Source organism: Oreochromis niloticus, linkage group LG1, assembly GCF_001858045.2.
Source record: "Oreochromis niloticus isolate F11D_XX linkage group LG1, O_niloticus_UMD_NMBU, whole genome shotgun sequence".
NCBI lineage: Eukaryota > Metazoa > Chordata > Actinopteri > Cichliformes > Cichlidae > Oreochromis > Oreochromis niloticus.
The window spans coordinates 24,137,641-24,161,710 of NC_031965.2; the positions used below are offsets into that span (position 1 = coordinate 24,137,641).

At 40.0% G+C, this 24,070-nt stretch overlaps 2 protein-coding genes across 6 annotated transcripts in view; both read right to left on the minus strand.

Moving 5' to 3' along the window:
* Positions 1-11,213, minus strand: part of kiaa1549lb (KIAA1549-like b) — a 56,045-nt gene extending 44,832 nt beyond the window's left edge. For 2 of the 3 annotated variants that reach the window (XM_005467147.4, XM_005467146.4), the window contains exon 1: positions 10,576-11,212. In XM_005467147.4, the coding sequence (XP_005467204.1) occupies positions 10,576-10,795 (220 nt within the window). In that variant the 5' untranslated portion in view covers positions 10,796-11,212. Of the gene's footprint in view, positions 1-10,575 lie in introns of all 3 variants that reach the window. The other variant, XM_005467148.4, reaches the window with a different exon arrangement.
* Positions 11,214-12,645: 1,432 nt separating this feature from the next.
* The window catches only part of hipk3b (homeodomain interacting protein kinase 3b), a 42,687-nt gene continuing 31,262 nt past the window's right edge, over positions 12,646-24,070 (minus strand). For 2 of the 3 annotated variants that reach the window (XM_019359235.2, XM_019359238.2), the window contains exons 6-16: positions 23,818-24,002; positions 23,573-23,732; positions 22,210-22,333; positions 21,965-22,089; positions 21,602-21,726; positions 20,776-20,943; positions 20,360-20,686; positions 20,124-20,270; positions 19,673-19,935; positions 18,441-18,580; positions 12,646-17,649 (exon numbers count right to left, since the gene is read on the minus strand). In XM_019359235.2, coding sequence (XP_019214780.1) covers positions 17,179-17,649; positions 18,441-18,580; positions 19,673-19,935; positions 20,124-20,270; positions 20,360-20,686; positions 20,776-20,943; positions 21,602-21,726; positions 21,965-22,089; positions 22,210-22,333; positions 23,573-23,732; positions 23,818-24,002 — 2,235 coding nt within the window. In that variant the 3' untranslated portion in view covers positions 12,646-17,178. The remainder of the gene's footprint in view (positions 17,650-18,440; positions 18,581-19,672; positions 19,936-20,123; positions 20,271-20,359; positions 20,687-20,775; positions 20,944-21,601; positions 21,727-21,964; positions 22,090-22,209; positions 22,334-23,572; positions 23,733-23,817; positions 24,003-24,070) is intronic. The other variant, XM_005467150.4, reaches the window with a different exon arrangement.

The window sequence follows — 24,070 nt, forward strand, 5'->3', positions numbered from 1 at the left end:
GCCCTGTCAGAAATAATATAACTACTAACTGTGTTTTGTCAATGTCTGCAAGTAGCAAAATGGGAAAAGGCTTGGTTATGCACTGCAGGGCAATTCACCTCAATGTAGCAGTATCATATGGCCATATGCTGCCTTTTAATAAGGAAAAAAAACGCAAAATGATCTGTTGAAGCATGAACTAGAGAATGCAAGTGATAATAAAAAAGATATTGGTCTGTCATGCAGTTTACCACAGCTGAACTCCGGGTCAACCAATGCATGTTTGCGCTACAACACTGACACTGTTCATCTTCACATCACAGCGAGTAGACGCTCAACCTTGACATGCCACACAGTCGAAGCAAACAAAGGGATCACCACTGACTTCAACAGGCAGAATGATGGATGTGCTCTCAAGCAAAAACCTCCATTACAGCCTGAATTCACCGCAAGGCCACTGGTTGTCACATTGCAGCTGCTACTGCAATGGTGGCTATCTAAGTTCCTTCTGAAATACAAATACTGACAAGCCAGTGAGCATGCTAATTCTGCAGATATTTATAATAGGATCATAATGGTGAACATCCGGCTGGGTGCATAAACTGTTATCACTGGAGCAACCCCCGCCTCTTAAACATACACATTATTAAACAATATCCTTTTTTTGTTTTCAGTGTCCACTCTGGAAATGGTTTTATTTATGTCACTTCCGCAGGAACTGGTTATGAAAAGGATATGCTGTTAGGTCTACTGCACGCTATTTTACTCTGTTGTTGCATGTTGCAATGCAGCTGAAATTGCATACTGCAGATTGTATTAAAAATCATCTTTAAAAAAAAGTAAAAAACTTACATGTAGTCAAATGATTAAGAAGTAATTAAGTAAGACTGTTTCAGCTCAGTAAAAACACAAACATCTAATTAAGCTAGTTAATTGCGAGAATAATTATGCGAACAGAGAGGACTTATAAGACATGCTCATATCTAAAAGATACTGCATATAGAATTTATGGACATAAACTCTTTTTACAGGCTGTTTTTTGAACTGTCAGTAAATTAAAAATTTAGGCAAGACAAAGAAGGTTTGTTTGAATGAAGATCTGACAGAGACTGAAAAAGGGGAAACAGAACAGATAATGCCTGTGTAGGTACTCAGTCATGCAGGTCATGGTAATCTAAGGAGCTTGGAAACAAAGTGACTAGACCTTTTTAAGTTTCCCGTAGAAGTTTCAGCTCTCATTTGAGAAACTTCTTCAGTTCTAAAAAACAAATGGTGGAGAGTCCCAGGTATTTAAGTGGGAGTTTTCCCTTAAGAACAACACGTATATATATGTATATGTAGTACAGCTGCCATTAGATAGCAGATAACCATCAATACTTGACCCAAGTAGAATTGTTCAATGAATCTGGGCCATAGATTAACTATATCATTCAAAGGTTTTCCTTAATTAGGAAAGATTGAGATTATTCTAGTGGACCGCATGTAGACCACATGTAGACAGATGATGTTATTAGAACTGTGAAAGGTCAAATCCTAATAATCTTCATCTTTTTAACCAACATTACACAGCGCATGCACTGACATGAACTGTAATGCTGAAGGTATTTTCGAGACTCTAATGTTGGGCAGACAGATACTATTAAGAGGACGGATGTTTCTACAGAATGAGAAATAGGACACATCTGTATCAAAATGGGGACATTTTTCTGATGTGCATTTTGATGTCATATGATTCAAAGTGTTAGCGTGTAAAGATTAGACTGTGGGGTGATTTTTTCTTATCGCTCTGTCATATTATCTTTTCCTATTTATTCCCACTATTTGCTGCACCACTTTGCAATCAGTCTTGATTCATTTTATAAAAATGAAAAGACAAATGAGGCAAACTGCCCTGATTTTTGATACATGATTTAAATTTTAAAGCTCTTCTCAGTTACAGAACAATGCAGCCCTCTTCCATCAGTTTGAATCTCAATCCAAAGAGTGTCCGTCTCTTTATATCAACGCCAAGCTCCACTTATTTGTCTTCTTTGCTTACAGACTTTCTTCTTGAATTGGATATTCTGTGAATATTTTAATGTGATAGCAGACACTCCCCCGTCTCTACTACAATGTTTATTATCCACAACTTGTCTAATAACATCAACTGTCAAGGATTGGCCAGTTTGCTGACAATAACATTACTGAGATGTAGTGTGTGTATTATAATCTAATCCTGCAGAGACATTTTTTTTTTGCCTTTGTTAATCATACAACATGCTGCAGTTTCACAGGAAATAAAGAAACACTGAGGTAGAAGCACAGTTGCACTTTTAACTGTATTTCATTCATACTGCACCATGCGGTTAAATGGGTAATTCGGTTTGCTTCTTTGGACGGTGGATGAAAAACTGAGACATTCACTAATGTTATTTAATTACTGAGTTCAAGTTCTCCTGTGCAATATATGGGGCCTTTTGTTTTACTATAGTTCTACCTAAAATTAGACAAAAAAAGATGGAATACAGTTGATATTAAGAAAAAACTAAATCAGCAACTACTACAATGACTTCATAATGTTAAAATTTATCATAAGGTTTCATTTTTGGGTGTTATAAAGTGCTAAGATGTACATTAGAAAAATCACACAAGCACAAATGAACCAGTATCTGAAGCCTGAGAAGGCTATCTATGAAAAATGAAGAGAAACAAAGTCTGGAACTTGAATAACTTTTCCACAGATGAACAGAAATGTGTGTAAATGTCTTTTCTATTTCAGACAGTTACACACTCAGATTATTCCAGTAATGAATGAGCCTATGGGGAACAACGTGTTTCATTTTTAGACTTTGTGGGTGACATGGTTAAAAGCATGAAGGTATGGAGATAAATCTAACAAATTTTACAGTAAAGATTTATGAATGTGCATGCAAGTGAGTAGATTTCATCACATGTTTAAAATGCATGGCATGTTTTATACTTTACACGACGCTGTACTTCAGATCACTTACATTTCAGCACTGAATGCCTCTAGTTCAGTTTGTGCAAATGTTTCAAATCACCTGCAAATGAGTCAAGTGTGAACACTAAAACCACCTCTGTATCCTGTCAGAGCACGTTTTTAAGGTCACAAGACAACTGGATTACTGATTAAAAAGATAGACTTCTAGAATGTAAAATTTCTCCTTTAATGCTCTCCACGAACTGAGCTTACTCTTGATGCTTCACTGATTCTGTCATCTTCACATAAAGTAGGCTGCCTCCACATTCAGCCTGCTTTACTGAAGCTAGAAAGAAAAACAGAGTAAATGATAATTGAGTCTAAACATTCATGGTACACTGTCAATGGCACTGTGATTTTCCAGAGTCAAAAACGACCTTAATCTGCCTCAGCCTGGGGACTCTAATCGGTCTGCACTCTAGATTATAAGAAGTGTGAAGAACTGATAACTAATACAGATAAAGTAATACTATTTTTATGAATAATAAGAGGATATGTATATCACTATATGGTTGGAAACTGTAAGATTAAAAAATAAGATTAAAAGAAACCTCTTTTAATGGGAAAAATCAAAAGACTACAGCTACCTTTTTACATTTTAAAATCAGAATTTGTTTGCTCTTCTACTCATGTTACGATGATCCAGTTCTCTTGGAAACTGACAGATGATTAATTATCCAAGCCTAGCCCCAATTTCTATATAATCCAATTAAAGCGCACAAAAGAATAGCATACTCAGACTTACACGGCAATGTGAAAACCCTTTGATAGGTTGGAATGTGAGAATTCTTGGTCTAAAACAGGGTCACGGAACAACAATGTAATTGGTAATAACTGTTGTTGGCACACACTTTTTCAAAATTATAAACTCAAAACAACAACAAGCACTAAACTATGTAAACCTCTCTTTGTTACATCAAAATTACACAAACTTTATCATACATAGCTTTTTATCAATAACCAACAACTCACTGGTGTGCTAAACACAAAAACTGTTTAGTGAAAGCCAGTTTCAGTGATTTCATTTTAAGTTCCAATTTTGATTTGCGTAAGTATGCAGAATGTTGGATATGGTAGCATCAACACTGTGTGGTGGCTTGTGAAGTTTTTCTTTGCCCTAGTGGTCAAAAACTGCAATTACGGTATTATGCCTACTTCATGCTAGCCATTGTTGTCTTTGGCAACGATGACGCCAATGAAAGACACAGCTACTGGCACGCGCCACACTTTAGTGTTGTTACGGCAAGTCGTGTGCCTCCTGATTTTTGCAACTTGCATGTGCGGCACGTTTTTCATGACACTGTGAGAGGGCTGAGTACTATAAATGGTTTATGCAATGAGTTAAGAAATTTTCCTCGTCAACATCCGAGGGGTCTACCTGGCTCAGAAACTGAGGACACTGCACACTGACATGGGAGTGACTTCTTTTTCGGAAAGGTAGCCATATCCTAAGGAATACCCTGCATAAATATCATATTGTATTAAAAACCTGCTGAAATTAGCGACAAAGACTTTAAATTGATCGCTGAGGTCATCATTCCGTGAGCAATAATGCAATTTTCTCAACAAATCTGAAAGTAGGAAGCGTTTTTGGCGTTTTGACCCATCCATTCACAATATCTCACAAAAGCTAAATGTGATTGACAATTTATCAGTAAATGCAAACACTGAACACATCACCAAAGATTTCAATCACTCCATCTCTAACTATATCGACTATTTATACACCCATATATCAAAATCTTGGTCTGTTCCCAACTTAGTTTGTTTGAGCCAAAAGATCTTAAATCCTTTACGTCTTTAAAATGCAAGCATGTGACAAACGCAAGAAATGCTAATCTAAAATAGCTAATAAAGCCCTATCCACTTTAAATGTAACGTTAAATAAGTTTTAAAGGCATGTGGCAAACCAGACATTGTGAATGAATGTACTTTAGCTCATTAGGTCACTTTTCCACATTCTACTAGCCATTCTTGATTTGCTAGGCTTAGATAAATAACGCATCATCCTCATCAGTTATATTATTACATGAAGTCTGGTGACAACCTGTGTAGCTGGGCCCACCTTCGGCCACTGCATGATAACTGTAGCAGCTATGCGAGAATGCAGTACCTGTAAACACTAACATAAACCTCTGAATTTAATTCACTTGAACTTCAGTTCCTCTAATATGATAATCACTAAATTCAAACAGACAGATTCTATTCATACAATTACGTCAGATAGGTTGATCTTTCCTGACATTTCCTCAAGGATCAGGCCATCTTGTAAGGCAGTCCAGTGTTATGCAGTGTGTGCTCAACAGTGGCCTTGTGCAGAGCAGTGTGGTGTATTATACAGCGTGTCCCAATAAATCAGACGGCACGCTGTCCTTTCTTAAGCAGCAGCAGAGCCAAGCATTCATCTGCCATCAAGCTAAACCAAAGAGCCAAAATAGAGAAGGACACAGGAGGGAAAAGGAAGAAAGCACATAGGTACAGATAGATACTGGAGACAAACATGCAGAAAGCTCTCTACACAAACAATACTTCCTGATTTTACAGAACTATACATGGGGCAATGCGAGGCAGATAGTCTATGATACTAATTAGAAGCTAGTCTGCCCTTCCCAGAATACATCTATGTGTTGTAGAAATGCTGCCTGCATGGCAGAGGAGGGAAATAAAGGCATGCCCCTTTAAGATTAGATAGAAAGAGTCTGAAAGAGAGTGAATTATAGCAGAGATAAATAACAATAAATGTTCTTTGTTCTCAGAGTGATTGCCAGCATTAATATATTTTGATAACTTCACAATATCCTTTCAGCATTTTCATTTATTTCATTCCTATAATTTTAAAGTGCCACTGTCTCCCAGTAAAACATCTGCATAGCCTGCAAAAAACGGCAGATGGAGAATGAAATTTTTTCTTGTGTGTGTGTTTTATAGCATTTTTGCTTTAATAAATTGAGTTTTTAGTTTAATAACTGGTCACAAAGACATTATGATTTTTTAGCATACATCTTTCATGACGAAATACTAAAAAAAGAATTGGGTGCAAAAGTTTGAATTTATGTTGGATTTTCTCTCAAAATTATATATACAGGATCAAATATATACAACCCCACTAATAATTGGTCACATGTCCCTTTGCATGTTGCAACTCAACCAAATGCTTTCGTTAGCCATCAACAAACCTCTGGCATAATTCTGGCTGGATGTTTCATCACTCTTCTTGGTAGAATTGTTAAAGTTCATTTAAACAGGTTGGTTTCCTGACACAGATCCAGCAAATCTTCAATAGGGTTGAGGTTGTGGCTTTGGAAAGGCCATTCCAGAAGCTTGATGTTACTCTGATTTATCCATTCCAAACTTCATTTTCATGTGTTTGGGATTATTGTCCTGATGGAACATCCAAATTGTGTCCAAGCTTTGGACACAATTTGAAGTTTAAGAATTTCGAGGTAGCCCTCATCCATTTCCATTTTGTGCAATGTACCAACACCACTGGTGGCAAAACTGCACCCAAGCACGACGCTATCACCACAGTGATTAAAAGCTGCTAGAGTGTTCTTATTTTGCAAAGCTTCACCTTTACTCCTCCAAACATATACCTCTATTCAGTACATGTGAATGGTACTCATTGATCGATGGTCCTGACAATTTGCTTATTAATGATCATGAAACTGACTTCACAGCCCATTGTTAGTCAGTGGTGCTAGTTTCAGTCATTATGCATACGTACTGCTTATAAGGTTGGGGAAACCTGCAGTCAGCTGAGACTGAAGAAGTCACTTGGATGGGTGACGAAACGTTTCTCCCAGTGAAAACACAATGTCCAGATGAACAGAATCAACTATTTGGGTTTTTGGATCAGTGGCTTCTTTCTTGGTCGCCACCCTCTTAGTCCTTGATTATGTAAAACTGTGGACAGTGACACCGGTGTTTCAGCAGTTTCCAGTTTATGGCAGACTTGAGCCTTGGTGGTTCATTGATTGCTCATGAACATCCTAACCAACTTGCTCTTATTTGAGGGTGACAGTTTGGGTCTTCTTCCAGTCCTTGGCAAAGTGTTGACAAAGTACTTACATACCATCATTTAAACTAATGATCTTGTAACCTGTAGTAGAAATGGCTTCAAGAGACCTTCTTAGATGTTCACTGAGTTCCTTGGCCTTTGCCATTGTTCAGAGTATTCGTCAATCCTTTTTATGCTGACAAAGAGAAACTACCAGTTGTAGCCAATCATGATCATTAACAAGACGTTAATAGGCCTAGAACCTCAACTGAATATACTCCTCAAAACCCACAGCCCATGTAGACAGTGTACCAAATCAACAGGGAGTGGTGTTTAAAAAAAAAAAAAGAAGCTGTAGAAGTTAGTCTCACACTGACCATCCTGACAGCTCCAAAAAGACTAATCGAGATGCAAGAAAACAGAAAATGCACACAAAAAAGAAAACTGCACAGCTAGAAAGACTTATAAAACGCAGGCACACAGATAGTGTCACGAGCCACTCAATTCACATTACCATTCATTTTATGAGTAAAAAACCCCCAGAATGTTTTGCAAATAGGAAATGGCTTTCAATCTTACTTTCATGCCTGCTTTCAATGAATTCCTAAGCACAAAGTGATGACTGGCAACAGCTCAGGGATGGCTTCTCATACTCAGAGGTCTATGAGGTTAACCCCGCGTCAAAACCAAGCTGTCAGCACTCATAAGCGAACGGGCGGGCTGTGCTTGCAGGAGTAAACAGAGCTTACGTCAGAAGTAGTCAGTTGATTGTGGAAGGAATACAGAAGCCTTTGCTTAGCTCGCTCTTCTGCACGTCCTCGGGCATAATTTCAGCAACTGTTAATAAGAAAGCAATAAAGCCAGCGCGAGATTCTGTGAATTAATTCAACAACAATCTAACATGAGGAAAAAGCTTCATCTTTGCTTGGAAAATTACTTGAGACACACACGCTGACGCAGCATCCCACATTGACACTGACTGGTGAGCGGTCTGAAGGGGAAATGTCATTGTTAGTCAAAAATTGGTGTTACCATAGAAACCACATGTTGTTCTGGTTCAGCAGTGAGTTCAGAAAACTAAGTGTGTTTTTTATTTAGTAATCCTTAGAAAGGTATACACAAATATAGCACTAAACCAGAATATATATTGGGTATTAGTTTAGGGAAATGCAATCCTAAGCAAAAAAATAAATTAAAAAATGAGCTGCTCGGTGCTGTTTCTTGCACAGTATAATGAGGACAATTTCTATACCTGAGGTCAAACATTTATCCATAATGATAAGGTGAAAGTGTGCTGATGAAAAACTGAAATGTTTCAGTAAAAAACATGCACAATTCCTTAATTCTGAGCTTTGCAAAAGCCACTTTGACAGAGCTTTATGGGTAACTGGATTTAGCCAGTTTATCCAGATCTCCCAGGCATAACCCACTCCTATCAAGGTTTGTCAGATAGGATGAAAAGCATCTGTGAATTGCCACCTCTAAGTCTTTGCAGTTTGATGGCTTTTTTGTTTTCCTGATAAGACCAGAAAATCTTTTTCTTCTACCCAAACTCCAGGCAGGCCATCGGTGATGTTTACTCAAGAGTGGCTTCAGTTTATCCACTCTACCATAAAAGCCTGATTTTTGGAGTGCTGCTGAGACGGTCGTCCTCTCGTCTCTGTAGAAGGCTTTGTTTTTCCTCCCCCCCCCCCTCTCCTTTATATAATCAGAAAGTCCACCAGAACCTCTTCAGCATAGGCATAGGGAGCATGAGAACAGGGGAACCCCACACCCTTGTGTGAACCCCTGTGTAACCTGCTGTTAAGCAATAACCACTAACCACCAGATATCCAATTTCAGGAGTCCTGAAGGTTCCAAACTTCTTTCACGTACCTTTTTAAGGTAAAAAGAGAATTCATTGGACACTGAGGTCTGATTTTATAAACGTCTGACGTGCCTCTGTTAGTTTAGTTTGCCACTAGGTTTGTTCTTGATACACAGAGGATAAAGAAAAAGAAAAATGGCATCAGTATTCCCATCGTTTCCCATTACATCTCAAGGATAATTGGAGAAAACATAATGGACCCCAGTCAATGTTGCATGAATTAATTTATAGAAGACTGCAGTGTTCAAGTTTCTGTGTAATTATTTTGTACTTTATATCCATTATGTAATAGTATTATGCATTTTTATTTGTATTTTATTGCTTTCCTTCTTTCTGTCTTTCTTTTTTTTTTGCTATTAGCTCATAAAAGGAATGTTTTATGTCCTTTGTTGGACACTTAAATACAACAATCTGTCAATTAAACTTTATGTGGTGTACATACTCTCATCGACTGAATCAAATGTGAGAAAAGGTGGAATCATGTTTTGGAGGAAAGAGTGCAGCTTCCACTGATGCTGCCTAAAAGACAGCGCACAGATAAATGCGAAAAAAATCACTTATTTACTGTAGAAAATGCACTTCTGTCTGTACAACTCAGGTGCTGCTGCTGTGTTCATGTGTTTAAGAATGGATGTGCTGACTGTGAAAAGGAGAAGGTGGTGGGATGGAGGAGGAGGAGACTGCTACTGTAGCAGTGCATCAGCAGAGGTGAGACTACAGCCACCACTACATCACAGTATGCAGACTGGAAAGGGCTGAAGGAGCCACTCTCACTTTAGGTCCTACAAAGAACACCTTGTGTCTGTTCTGTTTTCACTCGTGGACACACAATTTCAAAGACACCTGTGCAGCCGAGGCAGTGCACATGAAGAAACTGACGGTCTTGTTCTTTTGTTTCAAGCACTTTTCCCTGCAAACGGTGATGGCTGAAGGGCAGCTAAGTCGGCCAACCTTACCCCAGCTGCCTCACATGCCAGAGGAGACAAACAGACCTACAGTGGGCAGCAGTATGTGTGTCATTAGTGCTGACCCAGATGCTCTGAAACACTGTCCTGTGACCGCACTGCACTGCATTCCCAGAATAACTCATTGAAGCTCGTTACTAACTGTAATAATGGGGTTTAATAGCCTCTGTCATTGAAATGCAACACAAATAAAATGCCATCAAAGGAACAATCGGGAAGTGAAGTTGAATTGGGAGACAACGTTAAGGATGAGATTGCTCATCCTGAGGAGAAACTGAGCTCTGAGCTCTGTGCAGTGCAATCTGATCAGTGAGACAAAGGCTTCAGGCTCAGGTGAGCGTTACATCACATATGAGCAAACCCCGAGTAGACCAGAATCAACAGCATCCCTAAAATATCATCTCGTGGCAGTGCCGATTATAAGAGACCTTGTCCAGGGTCTTTTGAAAATACTCCCTAATCTCATTCATTGCAGAAGCCCAACAGCGTATCACACTGTAGAGATTTGGATTCATGGCTAAAGGATAGAAGTTTTCATTTCCTTTCCTAAAAATGATTTAGAAAGCTGTTGAGCAGACCACAGCTGCATCCACACAGCCCGTGAATCACGCACCCAGCAGCGGATTACAAAACGCTGCCCGTGTTAAACAAAAGATCCATTTTCCATTCAGCATGTTCTCATTCTTCCACAGCAGATGTCACAGCCTAGATGTGAAAAATGTGAACGCATAAAAATCACACTCTGCCACGGCATGTTGGAGCAGATAGCGCGACGGCGCGTGCTTACCCTCTGCGGCCAAAGAGCACCGGACAAGAAGTAAAAGCACTGCTACAGACAGCAGACAGTTTGCAAGCATCCCCGCTGCTCCGACTCGCAACCTGGTCCTCAAACACCTCCCCTCTCCTCCTGCATCCGTCCGCTGCGGCGAGCACCCACCGGGGTCTGCCCCGCCGGTTCCCGCCACTCTGGGGTGACCTGTCCGCCCACTCCTCAAACCGGGAGCCATATCCAGTGGACAAGTTGCTGAAGTTTCGCTCGTGAATAATACATTGGATCGCTGTGTGAACGGGAAACAGGGCCGTCCCGCGGTCTCGTCGCGTGTCCAGGTCTGGATGGTGGGGGAAGCGGCGCTGAAGGGAAATTAAGAAATGTGCCCTATCGCCCCTCTCCGCTCGGTCCACCCATCATCACCGTGTGGCGCAGGGCGGCGCGCGCACTTTGCCAAAGGTTTGACATTTAGCTGTTGGCGGTGAAGTGCCACATCCAGACCTGGTCCAGGTGGATGGCAGGCATTTACTTGCGCACAGGCAACATTCAGTCACGAAAGAAAGGCCAGCCTACCGCTGATTGATTGAGGCTGGATGATTTTGAAGTGTGCCACCTTCCTGGCCAAACTGGGCGAATTAACCTCACTGTTAATTGTAGTGAGGAAGTATAAATGGAAACGAGAGGGCAGGACGACCTCTGCTGGCGGTAACTCGTTAAGAATCAGATAGATTTCTATGTGGAGCTGGTTAAAAAAAAAAAAAAATGATGGGAGGTCTTCTTTGCGCTCTTACATGTGGGGTTGATATTAAAAACGATAATAATCACGTGACAGTAGTCCATTAACACGTACATTGTCTTTCTTAATGGTTGCCGTAATTAATGCATGAATACCTAATTGTGCGGATAATGTCTGTTGTACCTCTTGATGTCCACAGGATGGCAGGCCAGACCCAGAAAACACAGCAGGTCGTCAACACCAAAGCCCGCTGAACAAGATTTTTACCAAAAGAACCTCATTTGAAAATTAACACGTCTTTGCGGTTGAGGTAATTTAGCAATCATAATCATTTGAAATTTTTCGAAAAATCAGAATTGTGCTCAGTCGCGTTTCGGATTTAAGAATGTGTGGAACAAGCTCCAGGTTTTAATTCAGGAGACACTTTTCTGCCGTCGATGTTTTTCCTCCTTTTGACGTATACCCTCCCGTTTATACCTCCTATGAGTTTCTCCAGATGTCAGCTGTTGATTTTTAATTTAAAATATAATAGATAATTTATTCATAATTTATAATATAATCAAAAATATAGATTTTAAGCATATAGTTAGGACTGGATCAGGTGACCCTGAATCCTCCCCTTTAGTGACGCTGCAGTAGATCTAGGCTGCTGGGGGCTTTCTTCTTATTAACGTTTTATCACTGTGTTTATACACCACTCTGCATTTAATCATTAGCCATTATTCATCTTATTTACTCTTTCACACTGTGTCTTTTGTCCGGTCCTCCTGTCCTCACTCCCAACCGGTCGCAGCAGGTGGCTTCCCCTCACAGACCCTGGTTCTGCCGGAGGCATCTTCTTGTTAGAAAAGGGAGTTCTTCCTTCCCAGTGTCACCAAAGCACTTACTCATAAGGGCTAATATGATTGTTGGGTTTCTCTGTATGAAGGGTGTTTACCTTACAATATAAAGCCCATTGGGGCAACTGTTGTTGTGATTTGGAGCTTTCAATCACAGCACACAATCTTCTTCAGTAGGTGCAGTTTATTGTGTTCAGGTTCAAATTTCAGTTTCATCCGAACATATTCATGTTTGGAGATTAAATGAAACAGATTAACTGACAGAAAACTCTTTTTTCGTCTGATTCCAGGTTCTCGTGTCTGATAATTGAGCAGTTTTCTCCTGAAACAATTCTAAAGGGATAGTTTTTTTTGTTTTTGACAATAAATGTAAAGATACTACCTTACAAACTCTAATTTTCCTGCCATTCACACACTAAAACAAATAGAAATGAGTCCAATGTGTCCTATCGTTTATATTACTTATAAAAGGTCCTGCATAAATGTGAATGAACAGACCAAATCAGAAAGAACTGCATCAATAGATTTTTTTTTTTTAATTCAAAGTGAATCTTAACAATAATACACCATAAAGTCTTATTTTGACACTCACCAAAAGAGTCACCTGGAAAACCCGCTTAATGTGACAAAGTAGAGAAGGCTTGGTCACACCTAAATCACTGAGAACTAGAGAGGAAACACTATCGCAAACTGTAAAGAGACATCACATCCATAGAGTTAGTTTTCCCAGTCCTCATACTGTAAATATTGCACAGTGCAATTGCTACATGGCAAACTAGTGTAGCACAAAATTAAAAAAGCAAACGAACCAAAAACAGGAGGAAATAAAAGCCACAAAAAAATCTACAGGTATTAAAACAGTAACAGTTCAGATTTCATTATCAAGTCTAATTGATGAGCAATCCAAACAGATGATTCCATAACTTGCAGTGTGAATTAACTCTGAAATTGATACAGGTGACCAGAAAACTGAAAATAAGAGCTTGAGTAAAACAAATCTCATATTAAAATCAAACAGTTACACAGTAGCGCAATTAGACTAATACACACCCTGAATTAAGATCTCTAAAGGATAATACCGCAGCAGAGGATTTTTTTTTTTCCATATCAAAGTCATAACATTAATAGAAGTAATTTTACAAATGACTGTTTTATCTGTTAAATGTTACATGAATCCTCAAAAAAAAGAAAAGAAAAGAAATCAAGGTGTCAATCTTGTGGAAAATTAAAAACAGTTTTAACATTTCTCTCCTCTTGCATCCATTCTTTTCCTAAACAAGTACGGGAGAGTTTATGCAGGCGCATTGCTGGTGAATACCTTTGAAGGAATCAAAACACAGATTACATTTCACATGCTTATTATTGGGGGAACTATTTCAAGCACTAATCTGCCAAGTCCATGCCTTGTCATCATAAGCTTTCTTTCCCAAAGGGATATTTGAGTATGATCAGTAAAGCATACAAGTCAGACAAAAGCTATTAAAAAAACAAAAAAAAACATACAACCATATCAATGTCAGTGTCGAAATGTGGAGTATTGCACTCATGACTGACAGAGAAGATGACAACCTCCTCGACAGAGCTCTTTTCGTCCAGAACGCAGAACAAAAACGCCCAGATATACTCTTGCTGGATATAAAGCATAGCTTCTGATTTTTAAAAGGCCAGTGTTGTCAGCCGTGCTCTGGTTACTCCCACTCAGCTTCAGCTTGCATGATAGGAGCGCTGCTCTAGGCAGTCAGCTTCTAGGCAGACAAAGTGAAGCATCTAAGGTGTACATGCAAGGTAATGTAAAGCATGGAGATTATCTAAGAACACTTGGTGGTGCAATGACCGCACAATGTAAAGTATTGCATCTGCTGTTCAGCCAGAGTGACTATCCAAAGACCATTGAGTGAGTGTGGCATCATTCAAAGCGCACGCATGTGTGTATTAATCAGAGAGGTTTTACGTGGCGACTGTCTGAAACAAGCGGAGAACCACCACTACGCTGTTCATGTGTATAAGCTGATCAGAAGACTCACTACGATGAAGTCCTACTTTGAGTTGTTTTTATTCTCTGCTTCTTGTTTTTCTTACTTTCCTCTTTAAACTCTTGGTCAAATGTCTGCTAAAAACTTGTCCATTCTACACTGTAGGGAACTGTTACTGAATTCTACGCCTTCCTCAAATAAATCGGGAAGAAATCACCAGCATGAATTCTCACTTTCTGAATCTCAAGGCACATAAACAGTGCTGCTCACACTGTCTCAATTTCAAGAAAGGACATATCACAACGGTAACTGTTTCGCACCGACAAAACATCGTTTTGATATTAGACACTCATAAAGGGGAGAGCGATCTGAACTCAAGGCAGTTTATAATATCAAACTGTGAAACTGATATCCTAGCCAGATATAACATTGAACAGATAAAAGGGCTGCAATAAATACTTTGATCAAACCAATTTAACAATAAAAACAAGTCAGAAAACGTCATTTTAGAACAGAAAAATTGGGCTAAATTTCTCTCTTACAGTCTAATCACCCAAACCCTTACAAGCCTCCCTACCTCTATAAGTGCTTAGTGGCAAGTGCGTTTGTGTGTGACTGGTGGAAACAACACAGAAGTTTTCCAATGGAACACAATGTTTTTGTTTTCTTTTTCCCCCCCTCGCAGTGCCCTCATAACCCACGAGAGTACTGGTAGCACACCGTTTACGCACAATAAAAAAGTTAACTCAATCCTGCAAGCTACAGCTTCAGATGTGTACAAAACGTCAATATGAAAACATACAAAAATTAAGTTACATCGATACATCATTTATATGCAGTGACGAGCCCAAAAGGTTAATAAGGATAAAATACTGATGCAAAAAACACGCACCCCGAGAAACGACAAATGCAACTAATGTTCATCATCAGCAATACAGTAGTTACAATGACACTTCAAATATGAACGCAAAACACAAAAATCAAAACCACTTCTATTTCAGATAATTAGGGACCTATACAAAAATAGCAACGCTAGGTTTAAACTCAGAGAGAAATCACCTAATTTCACAGCTATTGAAGTGGCAATCATATAGCAGCTTATCTATGATACATTCAAGAAAGAAATGATACGACTTATTAATTGCCCAATAAGCTAGACAAAACCTCAGCTGTTTTTTTTTTATTTGTTTTGTTTTTTTAAATACAACTTTTTTTTGTTTTAATTTAACCCCATTCTACAACTACAGTACAACTGAGGTCTATGCAAACAGAATAGCTACCTTGCTCAAGAAATGAATTACAGTCTTTGGTGCTGCACAAGCAACTTCATTTGAAAATAAAAAGACGACAAAAAAAAAAAAAACAACAAAAAAAAAAAACTACACACGTAACTAGTAAAATAAACAAAAGAAAATAGAACAAAAACGCACACACGCAGCATATCTACATATATATAGACTGGTGCTACCGTCTTATATATGTATATATATCCTCCCTGACGGAATGTATAAAATAAGCAGTTGACACCGATAAGCCGTAAGCCTTTAACAAATGGTATAATGTAAAGTGAAAAAGTTAACTTTGTCACACATGCATAAATGAGAGAATTGCACACAATTAACTCACACCTTATCAAGCATCTGTACTAAATAGTCTAGCTCTATAATATATGTCCATATATGTGTGTATATCAAATACTGCATGGTTTGCTCAGGCTTAGAAGATTCCATACCATGAATTAATTTGCATTTTTTCTTTACCTAAACAAAGCCATGCCCACCACACTTCTAAACATCTAAAAAAAACAAAAACAAAAAACAAAGTGAAAACACTCAAAAACGAAAATACGAAGATGAAAAATGAAGAATAATCAACGACTATTTAGATTGTATTGCAGTTTCAAACAGTACAAATACTGTTAGTAGTAAGAGTTTCACTGAATAGAAAGTGATTATCAAATATTAAGCAATACTCAGTACTTGCACTTTGTACACTAGTTCATTCGGGAACTGGAGAATGAGAAGGAAAAAAAAGAATAAAATGAACTGAATGAAACAGCAGGCATTTGCAACAGCAAAGCACGCTGCTCTACTTGAAAGAACAGAAGAAAAAAAAATTAACTCACTACACGCTGAAATATACACAGACTCCAAAAAATAAGCACCGCTATCCGCGATACATCACATCCATGCAGGCTATGCATGGACATATACACATGTGCATATATATACACTCACACATAGGATGCATCGACTGATTGGAATTTCAAGTGCTGCAGTCCAGTACATTAATATTCATGTATATAGTCATATATAAGTAGTAACATTAACAACCTCAAATATGTAAGGCACTATGGCTGGGGACAGTTATACAATGCAGCGAGTCTTGTGACACAAACAATAAGAGCAACGTCTATGCATCTTTCCGTTTACATTTTTGCTCATGCAAGACCACATGCAGCGTGAGGAACAACCCTATTTAATTCGGTTAATTGACTTGACATTGCTAAACACCAAAAGACACCGAAAAGGTACAAATACTTCAAACGCAGTACGACGTACACTGTGGACGACATGTGCATCTGTCAATCTAGAGCTAGAGACTGGGATGGCTTTACAAAGATGAATGTGTCTTGCACACACATAAGAAGGCAATATAGAAAAATAGCTGGGATCAGGGGTGCAAAGTCTAACTATTCAACAACACCCCAATTATTCACCTGTCTTGAGGAGTATTCGTAGAAGATCCAATGCAAAGATATATCAAATGTGCAAAACACATTAAGTGTGAGTTTAACTATTCATTCATTCTTTCATTCAGTCATTCATACATTACTTCCTTCTTAATTTTTGCCAAATCATCTCTACCATTGGAACTCTTTTTTTGGTTTTTTGTTTTTTAAAGCTTGAAGTTCAATTACACTCAAGTCTACATGATTCAAAAAATAGTTTGCTTTCTCTGTGGTTGTGCCATGGTTTTTCAGAAATAAAACCATGTTGTTTGTGGTTAAAGATATATTTCGCCCTGCTCACTTAGCCCTCAGGTGGTATGAAGGGTACCTGAGCAGCCATGCTCAGATGTAAGGGTACTGGTTTATTTTGGTAGGGCTGAGAGGGAAACTGCCGTAGGCGGGAGAGGCAATGTAGGAGTGCGGGGGAAAGAGGGGCTTGAACTGGCCCTGGGGGTGCAAGGTGGGGGAGGGTAGCAGCCGGGGGTTGATGCCTACTGCGACTTGATGCACAATGCCTGCCGGATGGGAGATGCTGTAGGTTGGCTGAAGGACGGGGCGGGAGGCCCCAGGAGAAGCCAGGAGGTGGGCCACAGGTGCAGCTGTGACCAGAGGACCAGATGGAGGGTAAGACAGTATGGTGGGCTGGGAGTGCGGGTGTCCTCCAAGGTGAGGATGGGGGCCCGTAGTGTGGTTTGGGCTGCTGTGGGAGAGAGTGAAAGTGTGCCCATGCATGGTGGGAGGGATGTAGGCCTGTGGTCTCCGGTGGGAAAAGTTGCCGTTCCATTCCTGATGGCAGGAACTGAAATGTTGCACCTGAAGGAGCAAAGAACAAAAACATTTCACATTCAATGACGATTCATCGGTACCGAGTGAGTCTTTACGAGCCACTAGCTGCTGATGTTTCCATGCGCTTGCATGGAAACATCTTCCATGTTATCAGTCACCGACAGCGGCATCATCTGCTTGTGCACCAATGCACATAAGAGTAAATGAACAGTATCAAAGTAAAATACCTTCATCTTTAAAAACATTTGGAAACTTAAATCATCTGACACCATTTGGGAGCACTGCTATGATGTTGCTCCTCCCAGAGAAGTTCCACTTACAGTATGAACTTGACTGCTGCACTACCTCAAAAAGGAAATATTTGAAATTCAAATGTTGTGCTCTTTATCACACATTAAACTGTAGTGAGTGTAGTCACAAGTACATCTAATACTTTAATAATATCATGTTATTTTACAAGTTACCACTGCTGCTTCACATTCCAGAAAAAGACTTGAAAAATTATAAGATGAGGCGTTCTACAAGCAACAGCCATTACGTTCATAAAGACACACTGTCGAAACCAGGATTATTTCTGCCTGGAGCTAAAACCAAGTTTTTATGCTTTTGTTCAGACTTCTTTTGAAGAAGAAACATATTTTGCCCTTTCAGGACAAGTTTCTTATGTCAAAATTGTTGTTCTCAAAATCTCAAATTTGTGCAAATAATTTTTTAGTGAATGTTACCTGATGAGGCAGATATAATTTTATTTTTTTTAAGAAGTTTACTTGTACTAGTATCTTTATTTACGTTCACGGTATGCGACTGCATGTGCCTACCTGCCCAAAGCCAATAGGCTGCTGTTGCTGGGGCTGGAATGCAGGGGTAATTTTCTGAGGCCTGTTGAGGAGGGGAGTGGAGTGATGATGTTGCCGCCCAGGAAAACTGCGCCCTTTGGACTGGCATGAAGACTCTAAGCCTGAGGAAGCAGGTCATGTGAAAAGGGGCACAGAAGAGAACACGGAAAGACTGAAATGACGCTTATAAACACAAACAACACAGTGTCCTACTAACAATATTAGATTGTAAATAACAGGCAAACAAGATTGAGCCAGAGATCCAACTACATCCAGAGAAATGGCAACATTTGTGGCAGGAGGCTCTGAAGGCTTATTGGTGATTTCAGCTGTGCTTGATCAGTTCCAAACCGTTAAACATAGTTATATCTGTTCTTTCATTTAGATGATTATAAATAGATATGTTTTGGGAATCAGGGAGGAGTTTGTAACTAAGCTTGTTCATAGAGCTTATAGTGGGGGTCAGACCATCAGCTAAAAATAGACACGGCAGCCTTAGAATAGGAAGCTGTGCCCTTTTATGTGTGCCTTTAGTTGTAATAGTTTGGAGGTTGGAGACATGAGGGTAATATGAATCTGTATGATTTTCTAAGGATTTACATATAACAGGTCTTATTTATAAAAAAGGCAGATCTTAAATGACAGTTGTTGCCTGTGGTCCCACTTACCACAACTGTTATAAAGTCTACATACAGCATGTGTAACTCCAGTCTAGCACCAATAAAGAAATACTGACTGATATCTTTGGGGCAATTGCACATGCCTTATGCAGATTCAAGAAATGCAAATCCACACAGAAACAGAGGGTCTCTCAGCCTTGAGTCAGAGTAAAAAGTGTTGACAGCAAACACATATCCACTCCAACGATCAGAGCAGATATGTCAGGGCACGCAACCCATAATCACCTGTGAGAACTTCTGTGGCCTACTAAAACGACATAATCCAAGGCCACGTGACCTGTGGAGCAGACGGCAGCAGTGGTGACAAGGCTTTTGAGCTAGTGCGACCTAGTCATGGATTTGCAAGTTGTCTGACTCAACAATTATATTTAAGTATACTTCAGACACTTAGCAATTGAGCACAATGAAGGAATATAGTCATGTTAACCATATCATTTTAGTTTAGAATGATCAGTGTGTTAATCTACTGGTCATCCCCCTTTTAAGTAGAGTAAGAACATGTGTATAAATCTGGCAGCAAATGTGAACCATTACCTGTGTTGCCATGAGTTTCACTGACAGCAGGGTTGTTATTGTTGTTGTTCTGCACCCGCATTGGAGGCACCACAACAGTACGAACTGTTGGTTTGCTGGGCTCGGTCTCCGGGGCAACACATGCGACGCAAGGCTCGCAGTTCTGGTTGCTGTCAGCAATATAGCGCCTTTCTGTGAAGGGACTGTTGCTATGGCCAGAGGTATGTGATGCAGGCGAGCTGTCCACGGTGTCACAACCACTCTCCTGTTCATCGTCCGACATGCTGCAATAAGAATGAAGAAGGCAACTTACGGCGTGGTAGCTAAACAGAATATCTCTCACTGTTGCACACTTCTTTTGGTTGCCTTGTACTATTTTAAAATTTGGGCTAATCTGTCCAATGGAGACTTTTAAAACCAGGCAATATCTCATCTGTTCGAGCACAGTCTGAAGTTACTATCCCTACTTTACCTGTTGGGGTGTTTGCAGGGTGATGTGCTGGACTGAGCTGAGGCAGAAGAACTGGTGCTGAGCGTACTGTCTGGACTGCTGAGAGAACAGACTCTCTCCATACTGACGGTGCTCTGACACGCTTCACAATCTGCACTCCCCTTACACCTGTGTGCAGAGAGATGTATCAAATCAGACACTCAATTTGAATGTTTTAAAGAGATATTAGGAAGAGGAGCATTCTAGTCAATACTCACTCTCCAATTGAATGTCTTTGCGTGCCCTCCTCCTCATCGCTGCTGATACTGATGACGCTAACAGTTGGGCTAGTGAGGTCAGTGATCACCATAGCCTGTCTCTGCTCCTGTGAAACTGAAAGCTCCTCACAGTCTGGCTCCACTTTGCAGCAGTTCTCATCCTCATCCTCCTCCTCCACCGGCTCTGTTCTTCGCTCCTCTCCAATAGCGTGGCCTTCCTCTGGACATCTGGCTTCCTCTACCTCGTCCACATTCTTTGCTGTATCGGCCATCTTTGGGGACTGACATGCTAAATTTTGGATGTTAGTGTTTTGGGAGATGTTGCACCTAGAAAAGAACAGAGGAGGCTTTGTCAGATTCATGTTTTTGCATCCTTATTTCGTAAGGGAAGAAAAACAAAAAAACATGCATCATACCTGTTCACAGAGGGCTTGGCTCTCTTGTTGGCAGCTGGCTGTGGCCACACCACATGTGCAATGCCTATGTTGATTGGCTGGTGGGTGGACATGGTCATTTGGTTGGTTAAGAATGGCTGAGGGTGTGCAATCATGGAGCTGTAATGGTTACCATGGGGACGCACTTTCCTGCAAATAAAGCAAAGATCTCAAATTGAGCACAGCTTTCAATAAAATTGGTGGGTGTAGCTACATCTCTACCAAAAGTACTCAAGAAGCTTTAGTGATTTTTTTCAAGGAACTAAAAGCTTGCTTTGGACTGTTGGATGTCTGGACTGCCATGACAAAGATTAGACAAATTCTATCCACCACTTTGCAAATGGCGACTCAAAAAGGCAAAAATGTTAGAGTTGAAACATGTTTTATGAGCTATTATGAAGACTGAATGTGCGATGACCAAGGCAGTCTGGTTCAAATAAATGTTTGGTGCTGCAAGACACACACACAAAAACACACACGCGCACACACACACACTTCCCCAGAACTTATTATAAACTGGAATTCCTGTGGTGGAATAACACAGAGTTTTGACAAAGGTTTGTGGTCCCTCAGGAAACTTCCTGCGGCACAAATGCAGCTTATGACTCATAGATCGTTAACATTCAGTGGAGCAGGCACGCAGCATGAGAACAGCATGTCCATTCCTACCACACGGAAACTAAAGATAATTAAGCATCAATAATTTTTATAATATGCGATGGAACTATAAATACAGACGGGAAATGATATGGATGACACATCAGGAAGACGGTGTAGTGTAACCTCCTGAAATAGATGCATGTCTTACCCCCAGTCACCCAATCTCTGTGAGCCAGCCACTGTGTCAGACGCCATAGTGGTTGGTGGTGGGGGCACCGATGTCACCTGCTGCCAAGTGGGCACCAAGATTTGCTGTGCACGAGCTGACCAAGACTGTTGGAGTGCAGAGAAGCAAAGTTGCATCATTGCAGAATTTACTTTCATCAGGTTGTACATTAAAGGTCAAATATGAACTTCTTTCGCACATGGTCATTTCTCCCCTTTTAAATGACTACCAAAAAGTAATTAATATATATTAAATGAAAAACATTTCATTGATTTAAGCACACTAATCACCTCAAGCTAACATTTCATATCAGTACATATTCCCTCATTTTAAGTGCCTCCTTACCTGTGTGATGACTCCAGGTCTGATTTGTATGGGCTGGATCGAGGGTGCTTGTGTGACTAGTGGCACAGAGGCCTCCATTCGAACAGAGTAACCTGCTGGTTTAGCTGTGTTGGGGGGGATTCCTGCTGGGGGAGGTAATAGAAAATGTCTATGTTAAGCCTATCCACAAAAAGGAGAGTGACAAATAAATATAAGAATGAATGAAAGCATGACAAATAAATTAAATAAAGTTTTACATGTCCTACCTTGAATGGTTGGGGGACATAAAATGAGAGCCTGCTGAAATGATTCATTGCATCCAAACTGACCACTTCCTGTCTGCAGTGGTATGCCAGGGTGCATTACTGAGGCCGCTGATGGAGCTAACCCCTAGAGGAAAAAAAACAATAATAAAAAGGGGATAATGGCATTTTTCAGATTTATTGTAATTACGATCAGTAGCACTGAAGAGCCAGCAGATGGCAACATGCCAGCAGCATTTTTTTTCCCCCAGATGAGAGAGATCAGAAACATATATCAAAATACAGAAATTATTGGGTAGTCAGTTAACTTTTGGCTTAACAGTAGTATATAAGTCTACAGATAATGGTTCACAAGGTGTAGGCCCGCCTGAAACCCGTATCACACAGAATTTCCTAAGTTGCCGAATCAAAATAGGTTCAAGGTCCACTTTTGTACTAATGCAGTCCTTGAAGAAATGAAAGTCACTAAGCTTAAAGGGTATGCTCTTAAGCTGTTGATATTCCCTGTTGTAAGACACCTTTTGCTATGAACATGCTCAAGAATTGACTGGCCTGAGGGGTAAACAGTTGAGCATGTTCCTTTGCTTCCCTACTAATGCTTCTCTCGTGCCTGGGTATAATCACATTTATTGGCTAACAACAACTAGGTCTATACAGCTTGCTACAGCTCCTGCATGTATCCCAGCCCCCGCACACATGACTGTAAACGCAAAGCAGCCTTTCAAATCGGTAATGCTAAGAAAGCCACCGCATCCTGAATGATAAACATTGACTTTCTTTTATAGCGGCCCATAAACATAACAGAAATGACAGTGCATCAGTTTTATCGTTCAATAAATGCCATCTGGTACTCTTATCCGGTTTTAGTTCTGATTTGGAATGAGAGAGACATAATGTGATCTTCACGTGTACTAATAGTTACCTATGTCACCATTACATTGTTATTCAGGTAATGTATGTATGCATGTATGTCACTATTAGTCACGTTCATTGTCAGTGCATGTTGAATAAACTGAGTTGTTTTGCATTATAAAGATCCAAAACCCAAAAAAGGGTCAGTTGCTCTTTTCTCCTCAGCAACAACACTGATTTGCACTGTTGCCATGACCTCAGAAACATGACGTGTTTTTGTTGCCATGACAGCAGTGTGAGGACGCAATAAGACGGACAAGTCAGTACACAAAAAAGCAATAAAAGCAAGGTCTGTACAATTACTCTTCACAGAAGCACAAAAACAAAGCATATTATTATTAATTCACATCATGTGGGATTATTCCATCATTCAGGAAACAAAACTTTGTTTTTGAATATTTTAATTTCTGGATGCAATAATTACTGTGTGTAAAAAGAATCAAAACCAACTTACTTGAGGATGGACAGCAGTCATCTTGCTGAAAGGGTGATTGGCTGAGGCAGCAGCGGTTGTAGTTACAGGCCTGATCAAAGGCCCTTTGTTTCGGTTTGCGGCCTCATATGCACTGGGACGAGTCCAGCAAACATCCATGATGTGGAAACATGACTTCACACTGAAGACAGAGACATGGGGAGTACAAGTTATATAGGAAGGTCAAAATTACACCAGTTCCACAATATGAGGCAACGGTAACTCACTGCTTGCTATGTGGAAAATCAAGCAGGTGCTGCATCGTCACAAACGGATGGCTGAGAGCTTCAGCGGGGGCAATCCTGTCTTCTGCATCAATCAACAGCATCTTCTTCAACAAGCTCACAAACTCCCGGCGATCTGCCTTCTCTGCCAGCAAGTCACTACCTTCCAAATTCATCATCAAGTTCACCTGGAATACAAACATTTATTTAGGCTGACTTGTCAAAATAGCTGACAAGCAGCAGATAAAATAATCAT